Raw genomic sequence first — 17,906 nt, forward strand, 5'->3', positions numbered from 1 at the left:
ACAGCATGAGAGCAGAGAGGGTCAGAGGGAGAAGCAGGCTCCCTGCTGAGCCGGGAGCCCGATGTGGGACTCGATCCCAGGACTCCGGGATCATGACCTGAGCTGAAGGCAGTCGCTTAACCAACTGAGCCACCCAGGCACCCAAGGAGGCTTTAAATATCCAGAAAATGACAAGTACGGGAACTGTTACAAGAGGCGAAGGGTTGGTAATTAGTGTTTGATGCCTCAATTTATTCTTCCTGGACTGTGGGTAGAGACCTATGTTGAATACAATATAGCTGGGTTGAACTAGTTCTTTTTAGATTTTAGCTTTTCCATCTATTAAATAAGAAAAAGTAGGCTAGATGGTCTCAGGAGCCTATTAATTCTAAAATCCATCTATAAAATTAAGGTTATGTTGAACTCTGAAATAGTAGATTTGGAGATTTTTCAGGGGTGCTGAAATTAAGAAACTTAATGTAAGAGATTTGAGTGGTGATTTCTGGGGCAGAACAGGAAGAGCAGGAGGGAATGCAGACTATAAGCAGATACCTTTGGGGGTTTTCAGGTGACTTCTACAGTGTAGGGTTCTTTTTTTTTTTTTTTTTTTGGCTGAGTTAATGTAAAGAGTGCAGGATAGTTCATCCATGAAAACAAGCTGAAAAGAAAAAAAAAAAAAAGTGACTTGAGACTTCCTAACTTTGGGTGTGACTGATTTGACAAAACCATTTGAACAGAGTGATTGTTCCATGAGTAAATTGATACTGAGATTCACCCAAGGGCAAAGCCTCTGAAGATAGGTAGGATTTACCTCACTCTTCCTGCCCTATGGCACCAGCTGATCTCTTTCCTTCTTTTCTCTCAATAATGTTTTCCATCTTTATTCGGAGATCAAGAATCAATTCTCGGTTTGCATAGGAGACACCTGGGAGATCCTCTAACTGAGACCACTGAGTTTTAAATTGTTAACAGAACCAGTTCTTCAAATGAAATCTTGCTCGGAACAATAATATACTTAAAATGCGAACAACAAACTTGCTGGTGTTAAGGAGTGTCTGGAGTCCTACCACTAGGGACATTTCTTTACATCTGGCGAACCCACTGAGGCACCAGAAACCCTAGAGTTTCATGAAACCAATATGAAAACCACTGATCTATTCCAAAGCCCACTCCCATCTTTTGTAATCAAGTCCCCTTAAAGCTTGAGGCCCTGGAGTAGGGGGTAGGGGTGGGGAGGAGCTGTTGCCCCATTCAATGTAGCAAGCCTGAGATAAAGGTGATCTAGGAGAAAATGAGAGGTAATGGGAGCACCGTTTGGGCCTACAGACACAGAAAGAGAATAAACAATTTGAACTGCAGAGAAATGAGGGATAATTCAGGTTTAATATAATTACTTTTGTGTGACACTTCTACAGCTTTAAGAAGCCTTTCAAATATGCTATTTAATTAGTTCAATTCAGTAAGTATTTTCTGGGTACAAATTATGTACTTGATCTAATCCAATCAATGTATTGACTACCGTGCACTATATGGAATATGTGTAATACATTATTTCAAGTAAGCCTTTCAACCACCCTGTGAAGGAAGCATAGTTGAAGAAAATAAGGTACAAAGAGGTTAAGTAACTTGATCATGACTTTACAGTATGTCAGTAGTAGAGCTAAAATTTGAACCCAAGTCTGTCTCACTTCAAAACCCATGTTCCTTCCACTCTAACCTCGAGGAGATATAAAACTAAGAAATTCAAGGAGATACGGGCTTTGCCTTCAAGTTACTTAAGATCCTCTACACTCGATTAATTGTTGTACAAGTAATAGAGGATGAATTAGCATTGATGAGACGCAACAAAAGGCCAGGAAAGTTTGGAGAAGAAAGATTATATTTCAAGTAAGGAACCAGGAAATGCTTTGTGCAGAGTAAATCTTAGGACTGTGTAGGCATCTGTGATGCAACGGAGCAGGGATGACTATCCCCATGTCACAATCAAGGAAGCTGAAGTTCATGGAGCTGGGAGGCTTTTCCACAGTTTTGCAGCTGGTTAGTGGTGACATCAGAAATACAGGGAAGGTCTTTTAGCAGTCAGAGAGAAAATGTGAACATAAACAATGTCTGATTTAACCTTTTTGCTAATAATTGAATTCGTCCCCATTTTCTCCATCCTTACTTCTGCTAGCATCCGATTGTGTTCCCCAGACTGGTGTAACCACTTTGCACATAAACTGATATGCTTATAGACCTTTCCTCCACACAGCTTCCAAATTTATCAGTATGAAATGTATTCTGTCAGTCTCATCCTTCAAATCCTTTAATACTATGGGGGTGGATATCTACACGTGTGATCAAAAACTTGTGTAGAACTAAATACATATATAACATACATGCGTGCATGTGTGCAGATGAGTACAAGTAAAACTGAGAATTTCTGAATAAGATCAGTGCACTGTAGCAGTATCAATATCCTGGTTATAATATTTTTAACGGTTTTGTAAATTGTGACTTACCATTGGGGGAACTGCATAAAGGGTGCATGAACTCTCTCTGTATAATTCATTACAACTGCATGTAAATCTATATTGATCTCAAAATAAAAAGTTCATTTAAAAATCTTTTGCAAAAACTAGAAGTATTGAAATATTTAAGCTTTGAACATAGCATATGATTCTCTTCTTCTCTCCCCAGCTCTATTTTCCAGCATTCTCTGCCCCAGATCTTACACTGTGCTAACATAGAGTTGCTTGCAACTTTCTCACATACACCAAATTATTTTCCATTTTAGTATTTTGTTTATTGTTGTTGCCATAGACTGCTCACTCATATCATTAATCCTTACCTGGCATAGCTAATTGCTTCAGATTGTTTAAGGCTCTTTCTTTGATCCCTCAGATGAGATGATATATTTTAACTTTGTACTTTCATAGTGTTATACATACTCTTACTATTCTTATTAGAGGTTTGGTTTCTTGTCTTACCTTCTATACCTTCTAGAGAGTGATACAGTCTTATTTGCTTTTTATTTTCAGTGGCCTTTATTCTTGCTAGTAAATAATAGATTCTGTCTATGTGTTTAACTTGAGTAAATGAATGTGCTTCTCCATATAGTTTGGAAATTATCAACAATAAATACAATGCTATTATCTTCTATTATGTAACTAGACCAGAGTATTCATTTGCAAATTTAAGATGATTGACTATCTTGGTACACTATTTATTAATACTTTACAATATTAACAGTAATGATTAAGAGCTTAGCTAATTTCATCCTGGGGTAAAATTAGTCTACTGATAATCACAATGAATCATAGACTGAGATGATCTGTGTAGATAATATGCGGACTTGGAGACAGCATCACTTGGGAAAGCTGGCATTTTCCTCCATATATATAGGATCAAGGTTATTTATTTTTTTAAGTAAAGGCAAACTTGGGGACCCAGCAATAAAATGGAGCAAACAGAAATGGCATTCATTTGCAACGTATTCAGATGTTTACTTATCCTTTAGTCTAACATAGAATTTTACACTCCAATTAAAAACCACCCACACACACATAAAAGTAAGTTAACCGGTGATTCAAAAAAAAAAAAAAAAATCTAGGTTCAGAGGTTTGCATTTATTGTCCCTGGGCACAATCCTAAGATGGTAGTTATGAGAGAGGTGATTTTACTGCAGGTGAAATTGAAATTTTCTGAACTCCTTTCTGTTTTCTGATTCTACTTTTTACCTGCTAGGGGCAGAATGGACAGATCATCAGTTGAGACATTTATAAAACAGGTTTAATAATAGGTCACCCTTGCTGCCAGACTTAATGAGGGAATATTTATCTTCTTTTTGGAATCTTCAGAACATAGATGCTGGGTAGTGGAAGTGTAGAGTGTAACAATATTACTAGTTACAAAAGAATTTGATATAGGATATGATTATCTGACTTCACAGCAAAATGGGATCCATGATACTGCCCAATGAAACACCAATCATGCAACTTCTGAAATTTGCTTTATATGCCTGCATGGTTCTGAAGAGTCACCTGAGATTTCTTGATTGAGTATGCTTTAGTTTTAATATTCAATATCATAAATACAGAAACTGTAATTCTAGTTTCATTTTTGTCCTCTTAAGGTTTGTAGAAACCCCAGCTCATTTCTCTTGGAAAGAAAGTTATTACCGATCCACTATGTCCCAGAGCACACAGACAAGTGAATTCCTCAGTCCAGAGGTCTTCCAACATATCTGGGATTTTCTGGAACAGTGAGTATCAAAGAAGCAAAAACATGTTGTACTTGAATTATTATAAATAGATAAATAGAGAGTATAAAAATATTGCTCACTAGGGAATGTTTCTAGAATCAATAAAAACCAGTCAATATTGTTGGGAAAATTTATTTCCTCCAATAGTATTTCTGTGTTCAAAATTCAGTAGAGGTTTATTCAGCTTACAACACCAAAAGATCATTATTCCAAGGTGGTATAATTTTGGAGCATCAGAAGGGCTCTCCTCAAACCATAAGAGACTCTTAATCATAGAAACAAACAGTGTTGCTGGAGGAGGGGGTGGGGTAACTGGGTGATGGGCATTAAGGAGAGCACATGATGTAATGAGCACTGGGTGTTGTATGCAACTGATGAATCACTGAATTCTACCTCTGAAACTAATAATATACTATATGCTAATTAATTGAACTGAAATTAAAAAAAGGTGGGGAGGCTTTCCTGCCTAACTCCCAATAACTTCTCCAGTGACTCCCTTGATACCCAAAATCTGTTCCTTTGGCTTAAAGACTCTTATTTGCTGTTACAACACAAATACCCCCTGAGAAGGTAGAATACTAAATTTTGTTGTTCATTTATGCCTTGCTAGGAAAATGATTATTGTCTACTGTATTAAGATCAAGTTTGGATAAGTGAGTAAATTCAGCAGAAGATAAAAGAATATCAAGGTACTTGGTACTCTAAGGGATAGGGTATAAAATACTCAATTCCCGATACATCCTTTCTCTCCCATGTTCTACCCAGCAATTCTCTGACAAGGGCAGGGATCATGATTCCCACTGTACAAATAGGACTTAGATTTGAACTGCCTGAGATAACACATTTGGCATGTGGTTGAGCCACGATTTGAACCTAGAGTCTCTGACTCCAACGAATGAGCCTTGCCAAAGGAAAGAGAGGGAGATCATTGTTGTCAACTGGGTGCTTGTGTTTTAGTCCCATTCCTTGCCTAACACACTTTTGTTTGTCCTTTATGGTAGGCCCATATGTTCAGTTCAGCCCATTGACTTGAACTTTGTGGATGAACCATCAGAAAATGGTGCAAGAAACAAGATTGAGATTAGCATGGACTGTATCCGCATGCAGGATTCGGACCTCAGTGACCCCATGTGGGTGAGTAGCAGGAACGTCTCCTTTAATCTGTGGGCCGTGCCGTCCACATCTCTGTGAAGTCTGTGTATTTCATGGCATATGAAAAGGCAGATGGCCCTGAATGGACAAGGCCACTGGGCAGAGAGTCAATGTGATCAGCAGAGAGAAAATTAAGTGTTTGTGGATTTTGCGTCTTCCTCAACTCTTCTTACTGCATATGCTTCCACTGGTGTGAGGAAGGTGGGTGGGTGGGAATAATCCCTTATGTTCTTTATTTGAATTGTTCCTTATGTCTATCCCAATTTGGAGAGGGTGGTACCAGTCCAGGGTTTTACAAGAGGTCAAGTTAGAGTCAGAACCAGAGTCTAGATCTGAATTCTATCCAAATTCTATCTATACTATGGCAGGCTGGCTCTTTCATGGAACTATCCTTAAATAAAGGAGGAGGAAGTAAATTCAATGTGAATCTAGATACAGATTTAAGTACCTAGTAATAGAATAAGGGGAAAGAAGGTAAGTAATACATAAAATAGTATTTTGGGGGGGATGCTTTGCCAGTGAGTCACTCATGACCTTGGGCTTCAGTTTCTCATCTGTAAAATGGGGAGACCAGGAGTGTAATGGGTTAATAATATTAAAACACTTTTCTGAAATGTTTAGATGAAATTTTCTGTATTTCTGTAGTACATAGTGCTGGTTTGTTTGTGTGTTGTTTTTTTTTTTGTCTTGTTGTTTTTTTTTATTATTATTCATTCACCATACAAATCCTACTTTTTCTGTAAACACACACAACTCAAACAAACAAATCCTTCTAGAAAAACAGGTGGAAAAGAGCTAGAAAAAAAGGTGGGGATTTCATAGATCATGTGTCAACATGATTTTGAAAATCACTTTAAAAATACCTTGCCTGTCTTATCTAATAGAAGATTTTACTGGAATTTTCACTATTTTTTTTTTATCTGGAATTGTACTTTTTTTTTTTTTTTTAATATTAGGAGAAGGTGTGTCAGGAAAGGGAAGAGGAAAGAGCCAAAAATATAAAGTTGTAACTTTGCAAATATACTGATGTTTTGCCCCTAAATTGATAAAAGGAATATAACTATTCTTCAATGGCCCCTTCTGTTCTAATACTGACACAGTTCTCTGTTATCTTTGAGCTAGTGAAAGGAAAAGGATGGATAAATCCAAGGGGCAGATCACTCAAGGCCTTGGAATGTATTACAATTAAACCTATGTAGGGGTAAATTCTGCTTTGAGAGTGACTTCAAAATTAGGATATCTCCAGTTCACTTAATAATATCACCTCTTGATAGGTAGCAAAAGCCTAGGCAAACCTTTCTTTTATATTCTCTCCAGGGATTTTCTGTTCTGATTCCTGAACTCATAAAAGCAGGTGAATTTATATAAAGCTTAAAATGGAGAGTCAAGCCTTTTTATTTATGGTTTCTACTCTTATTTCACATGCTTTCACACACTGAAGCATGTGGTTTCTAAATGTGCCATGCCCTTTCTTATTTTTTTATATTATTAGAAATTCTCTCCTTAGGAACATCTTTTTTGTGTGTTTGTTTTTGTGTTTGTTTTGTTTTCCCCCTCTAGCCAATTCTTCTCTGTCCCTCAACAAACAGTATATCCTGTCTTCTCTGGGAAAACTTCCATATCACTATTCGCCACCAGTCTGAGTTAGAGACCATTCCTCTGAAGCAACCTAGGCCTATTTTTAGTCCTATTACTTATTATACAATCTTATCATTGTTTATTTCTCTGTCTCTCAAGGGGACAGAGGCCATATTTTGTCATGCTCAGCATTTGTTACAGTAGCTGTCACATAATAGGCCCTCAGGAAATTTTGAAGTCCTGTGAAATGAGAATTGGAAGTTATCTTAAAAAGTCAAAAAGTTCTCTTTCAAGCAGTCCTGTCCAAGAGAACTTTCTTTCAGTGATGTAAATGTTCTATATTCTGTACTGTTCCATGCAGTAGCCACTAGCCACATATATCCTTTGGGCATTTGAAATGTGGTTAGTGCAACTGAGGAACTTAATTTAAATTAAATTAAAATTTAAATGACCACATGTGTCTAGTTGGTAGAATATTGGGTAGCACAGTTCTAGAATATCTCCTGTCAGAGGACTGTTCTCTTCTTGAACATTCACAGCGGCAAAGCTTCCTATCCCCTCTGCCTCTCGTATTCCTTCCCCTGTAACTATGGTCTGTCAATTGGAAGATGCTACGCTGCTGAGGTACTTTATTCTTTACTTCCACTGTTTTCTCACTTCTGTTGGAAAGTACCCAGGTTTGCTATCTGAGCAAAACTTTAGTTATTTAACGTCCATTTTGGTGCTTTTACAAATCAGCTAAAGGAAACTTTAAAGAAATCCTAGTGGAGTATCTGAGTGAGAGTCATGGAAGTTCTACAATGATGTTTGAAAAGGGAAAAATGAAGGGGAGAAAGTCAAGAAACTACATAGATGTCATTGCCCTCATGATAAGTGTCTAAGAATGCACTGCTGTATGGGTTGGAGGTTATTGTTATTTAAGAAATACTGATATTTAAAAGGATTATCCATTTGCATTCAACATTTTTTTCCTGAGTGTCAGTTATAAACACACACACACACACACACACGATATTGATTCTTTTAAATAGATTTTTAACAATGCTACTAGGAGGACTGATTGAAACAGTGTGTTCAATTTGAAATTGATCCAGATTTTCCTGTTATAATTCTAAATTACAAATTTTGAAACTACCTTTTCCTTAAGCATCAATAGTCGGTGGCAATTAACATGTTTGATATTTAATCTTTCCAATCACTTTGTGAGGTAGAATTTATTATCGCTGTTTTATAAATTAATCAAAGGCAAAACGGGTTAAATAACTTTTCTAGGATGACATGTGTACTCAACAGCAGTGTCAGTATCCTACCCATACTTCTGGACTTGATCTTTTCTTTTCTCATTTTTCCTCCAGGGTACTGTATTTGAGAGGAACTTAAGTTCTATTTCTTCTTAAGTACCTGTCTGTTCTGTGAGCATTAGGGATGTCTGTGTGGAGAAACCACTCCTCCTCCACGAGATAATCCTATAGTAGAGTCTCCGCACTTTGCCTCCTCTGAAGAGGCACAGGTCACCATCAGTAATGACGGATGATAAAACATTCGTCCCATCACTTATTAGCACCTTCAAGCTTGGAATTGTTTACCAGCTTAAATTGAAGGTAACACAAAATCAGGAAATAAGACCCAGAAACATTGCAAGGAAATAGGAACTGAAATGATCCAGAAAAAGCTGGAAAATAAAATGAAATGTGATTTTCCCAGTGATAGGTCACTTAGGAACAAGGATATTGAAAGAAATCTACAAGTTGAGGGAGAAGGAACTTGATGACTTAAGCTTGCCTCTCTGTGGCTGTTCTGTTTTTAATATCCAAAGAAGTGAGATATTGCTAGTAAGTTATAGGTCTGTATGAATCTTGTGTCTTCCCTCGTCTTATGACCATTCCAACATCCTCATCTATGTCCACGTGTGGAGGACACATCGATGGGAATGTGCAACAGTGACAGTCCTCAGCAACAGGAGTGGCAAAATGGTAGACATGCTCAGGATCCTATAACTAGTATTCTGGTTTGGAAAGTAAGAACTAGGATCCTCTTAGATTCCTTGTCCTTTAAACAGACAGCTTCTGCTACTTGGTAGCATATTTTCACTTTTCTTATGTAGAGGTTAATAGCTAAATAGATCTAAAACTCTGCACATAAATTACTTTCCTTTTGCATATAATATTTTAAAAATTTGGGATCTCCGCCAAGCATGTTCTCACTATGCAAGAAATATGAAGCTGGGGACATGAAACATGCCAGGTTATTAAGGACAGAAATCTTGAAATTGAGAATGGCATCCCATTTTTATCGATTTTTTTGATACAACCTTCACCTTAGTAATTAGTCATGAAATAGAGTCATAATGTCTTTCTCTGATTATTAACAAAGGAAATTTGAGTTGCAGAGAATGTATGTGCCTTCTTCATCAGAATGATTTTACTGTCACTGAAGAATGAACTACATTGAATTAGCAAATGAAGGTGATGAGATTTCTCAAAATTTTTTCATAATTTAGCCTGTGTTTCCAAGATCCTGTTGGCTTTTGATTCTACTGTCTAATATATTCCTTTATATCTCAGCCTTGCCTTATTTACAAACTGTCTAAACATGCCTGTCATATCTTCAAGAAGGAGATAAGGGCATCAACACTTAAATGTTCTCCTGGAATGATTGATGGAAAATACGTAACTTTTATTTTTGCATTTATTGGTTCTTTGTGCTTTAAAGGAAGCCCTATTTAGTTGAACTGGGTTTTTCCCTTGTGATTCAAGTGGCAATTATCTAAAACCATCCAGCTTTGTAAATTCTTATTGTAGCATCCCAGATATACATGAAGAGTCTTCAGCTCTGCATTTCAAAGAGCAGATAGTGGGTGTTTTGGAAAGGCTTAGGCACCATGTATACTGCCTTACATCTTAAATGATCCAAGATTCCTATAAGATTTCAAGTATATATACTAGATCTAGCCACAAGCATTTCCTTAGTACTTACTGCATGCTCTGTTCTTTGTGAAACAGATGAACAAATCATGGTCTCTAGCTTTGAGAACACCATAATACAGCAAATGAGCCAATGTGTACAAAATTACTCACATGTATGTATTTTTTCATTTTTTTTTAAAAGATTTTATTTATTTATTCATGAGAGATAGAGAGAGCGAGGCAGAGGCAGAGGGAGAAGCAGGCTCCCCGCGGAGCAGGGAGCCCGATGCGGGACTCGATCCCAGGACCCTGGGATCATGACCTGAGCTGAAGGCAGACGCTCAACCGACTGAGCCACCCAGGCGTCCCTCATTTTTTTATTTTTATTTATTTATTTTTTAAAGACACAAAAGGAATGATTTATTGTGCCTGAAAAGACTGGCAATATGTTACAGAGAAGGTGATATTTTTAGGTCTTGAAATATGAGTCAAATTGATCAAAACAGGGAAGGGAAAGGAGGTCCAAGTTTGGATAACTATTATGAAAATAATTTATTAAAAAACTATCAGGTAACACGCAGAAGTTTTAAAAGAGAAGATTCAAACATTTGGCTAAGGAGTAATTTCTATAGAAAAAAGGACAAAATGTAAATTTGAAAAGTTTATAACACATGGCAAAGGTTTAATGGCCTTAACAACCTAAACATTTAAAAATTAATAAGAGAAAGATGAAGTCCCTGCTCTTTGGCAAAGAGTCTAAGTAATTCACAAATGTTTAACAGACATAAAATATTCAATCTCTCTAATAATAAAAAAATTGTGAATTCCAACAATGAGTTTCATTGGTTATCATCATAGATTGTGTCAGATTATCATTTACCTGGTCAGCAAAAATTTAAATGATTTGATGATATCCAGTGCTGATGAAATTGTTGAGAAACAGAGAATCTTTTCACTTTGGGCAGGAATATAAATTGATATATTTGGAGGACAATTTGCCTCTTCTAGTTTATTTAATTTTAAAGGTACTTACCCTTCATCCATAAGTGCCACTTTTAGGCATTTTCTTCACAAAAAAATTCAAGATATGTAAATAAGTATACACACACACACAGATACTTACATACTGATATACGTACACACAACACACACACATATACACAGAAATGAAGGCTTCATTACAGCATTGTTTATAATATCTATAAAATGATAAGACTAGGTAGAATTTTGTAGGCTTTAAAGGTTTGGACTCAGGAAAGAAACTACAGTTTAAAGCAAATGAAGGTTAAGCTCACCATTGAGAGATGGTATTAGCAATCATGATGCATGGTCATTTTCATCTTACCAGTTTTATTGTTCATGAACCTCAGTGTGATTTCTGTGTTTGTGCTTTGTGTGCGGTATCTTTATGTTCTAGGAAAGATTATATAGAATTGATATTATTTCTTCTGAAATGTTTGGAAGAATTTGCTAATGAAACCCTCTGGGCCTGGATATTTCTTTTTGGAAAGCTCTTTAATTGTAAGTTCAGTTCCGTTAATTGTTATAGAACTATTGAGATGATTTATTTTATCTTGAGTAAGTTTTCATAAATAGTGGTTTAAAGGGGCACCTCAGTGGTGCAGTGGGTTAAACGCCCGACTCTTGGTTTCCGCTTGGGTCATGATCTCAGGTCATGATCTCACAGTCGTGAGATCGAGCCCCACGTGAGGCTCCACACTCAGCATGGAGTTTGCTTGAGTTTCTCTCTCCTTCTTCCTCTGTGACTCCTGCCCATGTCTGTGTGTGTGCACTCTCTCTCTCTAAAATAAGTAAATAAATCTTTAAAAAAAAATAAATAGTGATTTGTAAGGAATTGGTTGATTGCATCAAAGTTTTGAAGTTTTGTATGGAGAATTGTTTAGAGTATTCCCTTACTAAGCTTATAATGTCTGTGGGATCTGTAATATCTTCCTGTTTCATTTCTGATATTGGTAACTTGTGTCCTCTCTCTTTTTCTCTATCATCAGTCTCACTAGAGATTTATTAATTGTATTGATCTTTCGAAGAGCCAGCTCAGCTTTTTGGTTTCATTGTTTTTCTCTATTGTCTTTCTGTTTTCAACTTTATTATTTCTAGTCTTACTTTCTTCTGCTTCTCTGAGTTTATTTGTTCTTCCTTTTCAGGGTTCTTAAATTAAAAATTTATATTTTTGAATTGAGATCTTTCTTGTCTTCTAATGTTAGTATTTACGTTTATAAATTTCCCATGAAACACTGCTTTAGTGGCATCCCCTAAATGTTGACATGTTTTATTTTTATATTGTTCAGTTTAAAATATTTTATGATTTCTCTTGAGACTTTCACTTTGACCTGTGTGTATTTACAAGCATGTTTAATTTCCAAGTATTTGGGTATTTTCTGTTATCTTTCCATTACTGACTTCTAGTTTGATTCCATTATGATCAGAAAACATATTTTGTTTGATCTATTTTTGAAATTTGTTAAGGTTCATTTCATGAGTCAAGATATGGTTTATCTTGATGAATGTTCTGTGGGCGCTTAAAAAGACTGTGAATTCTGTTTTTGTTGGGCGGAGTGTTCTATAAACGTCAGTTGAGGCCCATTGGTTTATGGTATTATGCAGTTCTTCTCTATCCTTGCTTATTTTCAGCCTACTAAGTTCTGTTGATTACTAAGAGATGAATACTGAAGTCTTCAACTCCAATATTGGATTTGTCTCTTTTTCCTTTCAAGTCTGTATGTTTTTGCTTCATATATATCGAAACTCTATTTTTAGGTGTATTGTTTTTATCTTCCTGGTGAATTAATCTTTCTGTCATTATATATTTCTCTTTATTCCTGGTGATGTACTTTGTTCTGAAGTCTACTTTGTTTTTATATTAATGTAACCAATCTAACTTTTGAATAGTGTTGTCACGGTAAATCTTTTCTTCATCCTTTTACTTTTAACCTATATTTATCATTATATTCGAAGTGGAGTTGCTTCTACAATGTATACTTGGTCGCTTTTTATCTATTTTGGCAATCTCTATTAATTGGTGTATTTATATTACATATATATATGTATAGTAAATGATATAAATGCACACACACACACATATATGTGTGTGTGTATATATATATATATATATATATATATATATATATATAGCATTTGTGTTTGGTGTGTTTGTTCTCACCATTGTGCTTTTGTTTTCCTTTTCTCTGCCACTATTTAGATCACTTGACCTATTTTTAGTATTTCCTTTTAATTATTCTATCTTGGTTTTGGCTATATTTCTTTGCATATTTTTAATTGTTTCTCTAGGATTTGTCATATTCATAATTTCTCATAGTCTATTAAGAATCAATATTTTACCACTTCAAATGGAATGTGGAAAACCTACCACAATATTGGTTTCATAACCTTCCCCCATGATGTTGTAGTTGTCATATACATTACATCTATGTACATTGAACACGCCATCAGACAATGTTATAATTTTTGCTTTCAATGTCAAATGTATTTTTAAAGAACTCAAGTCTATTTTATTGAACAGGATATTTATCATTGATGTTGTTTTTCCTTCATACTAAAGTTATAATTCTGACTGAATACTATCAGGAAGAATAGGGAATTCTATGGATGGTTTTGTTCATCAGAATGATTTTTTTTCAAAGAACAATAAGTACTTATATTTTCTAAGCAGGACCATAAATCATGTCAGAGCTCTAATTTGCTGAATTTTTTTAAATATAAATTTATAAACATTCCCTCCATAACCTCCGTCAACCTTTTCTCCCTCCCTGCCTACACACACACATACACATGCACGCAGACGCACATGCTGACTCACCATAACTCAATATGAACCACATCTATAGATGTTTTCTAAAATTGTAGAATTGTGTCAAAATTGTTTTTGATATGCCAGTTGTTTTGTCCTCATTTGATAAATTTCATTCTTCATATGTATAAATAAGAAGCACATACTCTGTGAACAAAGTATTCTTCAGTAATTCAGTCTAGTCAGGCTATAAAGGGCTGGTGAACAACATTGCTGCATGAGTCACTCAAAAATTCTCAATTTCCCTCCCTACGTGCTTTATCCTGGCTCAAAAGGTGGAAGGGGTATGATCCTTGATATTTCATATAAACAGCAATTATTTTCTGTATGTCTTGGTCTCCCAGGCATCTGAAATGCATAATATCTGCCAATTCTAAGTCTGACACCAATATCAGGAGCTCACATGAAGGTAGGCCTCTCAGCCACCCTCACATCTCCACTACTACCGTCTTTTTGTTCCTCCCACGCATTCCCTCATTCCTTTCCTAGTGTCCTACTTCTCTCCCATCTCTACTTCCTCCTTGTCAGGTCTTCCAGAGAAACACTACAGTTCAGGGTAGGGAGACTGGATGCAAGGTTGTTTTTTTGTTCTTGTTTTTACTTTGATGACTACATTCTATGTAACAGGATTTTACAGTTTATTACTTACTTTAGTATTATGACATAAGATTTTTAGCCAGATATACTGTGGTTGGAATTCTGTCTTTACCAGTTTTAGCTGTGTGAACTTGATAATCTCTATGAGCCTCTCTTTCCTCATTTTTATGGATAGACAATAATACCTAATATTGGCCTCAGAGAATTGTAATAGTTTGTTTCATTATCTGATTTGTTTTCATTCAAAGTTCCTGGCGTATAAAAATATAGTCATTCAAAAATTATTTTTGTTATCACTTGTCTGTCTGTGCTTTTTTTTAAAATAAGAACTCTGAGATAGGTGAGTATATATTACTTTTCATAATAAAATGCAAATTAATAAATTTCTCTGATTATAAAAGCAATGCATACTAATGAAAAAGAAGTTTAGAAGTATCAAAAGCATATGTAATCTCTACTTAGTGATGAGTTATAAAACTATTCATTTTTTTCCAGTTTTTTCCTTGTAAGAATGGATTTATAAGATGTATTCAGATCATATCATATATAAAATTATAATCTACTTTTTTTGCATTCAGTGGTGACCATATTTCTCTTACTAGTCTTCAAGACAACTTTAATTACTCTGTTATGTCATTACATAGATATACAATGATTTAACTGTTATTTTACTCATAGATTTTTAACAATATTTATATAGAGAATATTTTCTTGCACTAGATGCTTATAAGTGTAATTATTGAGTAAGATTGTATGAACACCAGTGTTACTGATACTTATTATCAAATTTCTTTTCATGAGTTTATTTTCAATTTATACTCATACAACTGTGCAGAAGTGTCTATAAACTTGAATCAATTTTGGTTAAACAATCTCTTTTTAAAAAATACAGATACTTTTGGGTGACTAGTCATTTGCACATAGAGGTGAAACAGTCCCTCTTTGTATAACTTTGATTGTGATCTATGGAAGGGATGGTAGTTTTGACTGGAGATGAGTAAGACATCTTGGAGAATGGAGCGTATCTGAGTGCAGTGAGCAGGCCTAATCACTGGATGGGAATGATATGAAGAAAGCAGTGAAGAAAGAAGAGTACACAGTGTATTTCATATATATATATGTATATATATGAATATGATATATATATGAATATGAATATAGATGAATATATGATATATCATCATATATATATATATATATGATGTGTATATATATATATATATACCCCCTAAGGTTAGCCCTGAACATGGGAATGCACATACATTTTCTCCTTTTCTGTGCAGCACTCCTTAACCCTTGCTCTTAGGATCTTTACTACCCTTACCCCTTGGCTACTATCATTAAAATAATCATTCAACCATAATTTGTACCAAATAAGCTTTTATTAGCTCTATGAAAACAAATGAAACAAAATATATTCCGCATAGAAAAAGCCCTCCACTTTTTGGAAGATGGGTTTTGTTTTTACTTATGTTGCTTATGACATGGCCCAATATCCACTCAGATTAGACTGAGTTCAGATGTCCCCAGAAGAGCAGACTGTTTTCCTGTTCTGTTCTTTGTGCGGTGTAGCCAATCAGAAGGCACCACTTTGTTCAAGATTGCCAAGCCAGGGACTTTTACCTTAAACACAAGTATGCATTTCAAACCTTGAACAAACAGTCTGCTTAATAAAATAAGGGAAAGGGTTTTCTTTCTTTTCTTTTCTTTTTTCTTCTTCTCTAGAAATTCACAAACATCACTTACAGGTGACAGCCCCTCCCTTACAAAAGGGGCTGTTTGCTTTTTGCTTTGGTGTTTGGGTAAACTGCAGCACGCACTGGCAGAGAATTTATTGCCTAGGGGAAGGTGTTTGCAGTCGCTGTGTTTAATCTGAAAAGAAACCCTTTTCCTTGTATCCCCTCCCTCTGTTTTTGAGGAGGGAGAGTTGGAAATGATAGCCCTAGGGAAATAGTTCCCCTAACACCTGTCTTTGGTGTAACCTCAGCAATGTTACTTAAGACACTGTGCTTAGTGTGTATGCATTCAGAATGACAAAGTTGAAGAGGGCAGATAAACAGAAAGGGATTTCGGCAGAAACACAGGAGCTGGTTCTGACCTTACATCCTCTTAAAAACCTATGAGTCTGAAATCCTATCATGCTGGTTTAGAGAGAATCTGATTTGTTTTTGAAGTAATATGCTGTGAGTCACCTGTTCGTTCCTTCAAGCGACCAGTTTAATATTATTTTATCTATAAAACTCAGAAAATTCTAGAATGTTAGAAACAGTAGACATGATGTAGTTTTACTCTAGCTTTCCTTTAATAGGAAAACTAAGATCCAAGTTGATTAGGGTGAATTTCTCCAGTGTTTCCAGTAGGGTTTATGGTTGACTCTGGATTAAACCTAACTTTCTGGATTAGTAGACCCACCTTTCTATCTCCTATTAGAGATAGTGCTGATGAGCTCAGGCTCTGGAGGAGCTTGCTGCCTGCCTTTGAATCCAGATCTCTCATTCACTATGTGGATGACCTTGGCTAAATTCTGATATGTTTCTGAGCTTCATTTTACCCACTTGCAAGATGAGGATGATGATATTGGTGACATACCAGAGCAAAGCTATTTAGCATATTGAGATGAGACATGTCAAGCCGTTAACATAACATCTTGTATGAGGTCAGCTCTCAGTAGTGATGGTCATTGCTATTACTTCTTAGAATATGATAAATCTGGAAACAGGAAATTATTAATCCCAAGTAGAGCAATTACTGATGCCGATAAAAGCAATATTTGCATTGATTTGTATTTTTGTATTTCAAAAAAAAAAGGTAATATCTGAAGATATACTAGTATGCTATAAAATCCATTAAGCCCATTTTTTCCCCATTTGAAACTAGATAGAGTTGAGTTTTCTTCAAATTAAGTCAAATTTTGAAGCAGATTTCTTTTAAAAGCTCATGTACTCTGGTGTCCATTCAGGTCTCAAGAACTCACAGAAAACATTTTCACTTTCATTACTAAATAGTATTTTATTTTAGTTATTTGGGTGTCATTCAGTAATCTTAACATAATAAAATATTCTCTACTCCAGAGCACAAACTTTGGAATTGGAGACCCAGATATCCCTGGGTTTGAATATTAGCATGAATAAAGTCAGAGCTGTGTGGATTCCAAAACAGTTTAGTTCAGTGGTTCTCAAAATGTGATCTCTGGCCAGCACACTCAGGAACTTTGAAAGACGCAAATATTTTGGGTTCCACTCCAGATCTGCTGAATCAGAAACTAGAAGAGGGAGGGCGACAGTCTTTCAATAAGCCCTCCAGGTAATTTTCTGATGTTGGAGAAACACTGGTGCAATCCAATATTTTAACATATGTATTTTTATAGGCTGAGAAACTCAGGCTCTGAGTGCAGAGTGACTTGCCCAAGGGTACAGAGCCATAATGACAGAGAAGAAACTTCTAGGCCAGTCACTACTTTAAAATAGACATTTTTAGCTGTGACTCATCTTAAAATATGTGGAAAGTTCTGCTGGGTTATGCCATTGAGAAAATAAAAGGTAGAATGTAATAGTTTCGGAAAGTAATTAAACATTTATTAAGTCTTCATCAGTAAGATGTTGTTAACAAATTCTCATACCTG

At 35.6% G+C, this 17,906-nt stretch overlaps 1 protein-coding gene across 3 annotated transcripts in view; it reads left to right on the forward strand.

Moving 5' to 3' along the window:
• The window catches only part of TP63 (tumor protein p63), a 222,325-nt gene that overhangs the window by 76,309 nt on the left and 128,110 nt on the right, over positions 1–17,906 (forward strand). For all 3 annotated transcript variants that reach the window (XM_081831427.1, XM_081831437.1, XM_081831445.1), the window contains exons 2-3: positions 4,094–4,222; positions 5,224–5,356. In XM_081831427.1, the coding sequence (XP_081687553.1) occupies positions 4,094–4,222; positions 5,224–5,356 (262 nt within the window). The remainder of the gene's footprint in view (positions 1–4,093; positions 4,223–5,223; positions 5,357–17,906) is intronic.

The sequence above is a fragment of the Leptonychotes weddellii genome, chromosome 1, assembly GCF_054177405.1.
Source record: "Leptonychotes weddellii isolate Sample4059 chromosome 1, ASM5417740v2, whole genome shotgun sequence".
In the NCBI taxonomy this organism is placed as follows: Eukaryota; Metazoa; Chordata; class Mammalia; order Carnivora; family Phocidae; genus Leptonychotes; species Leptonychotes weddellii.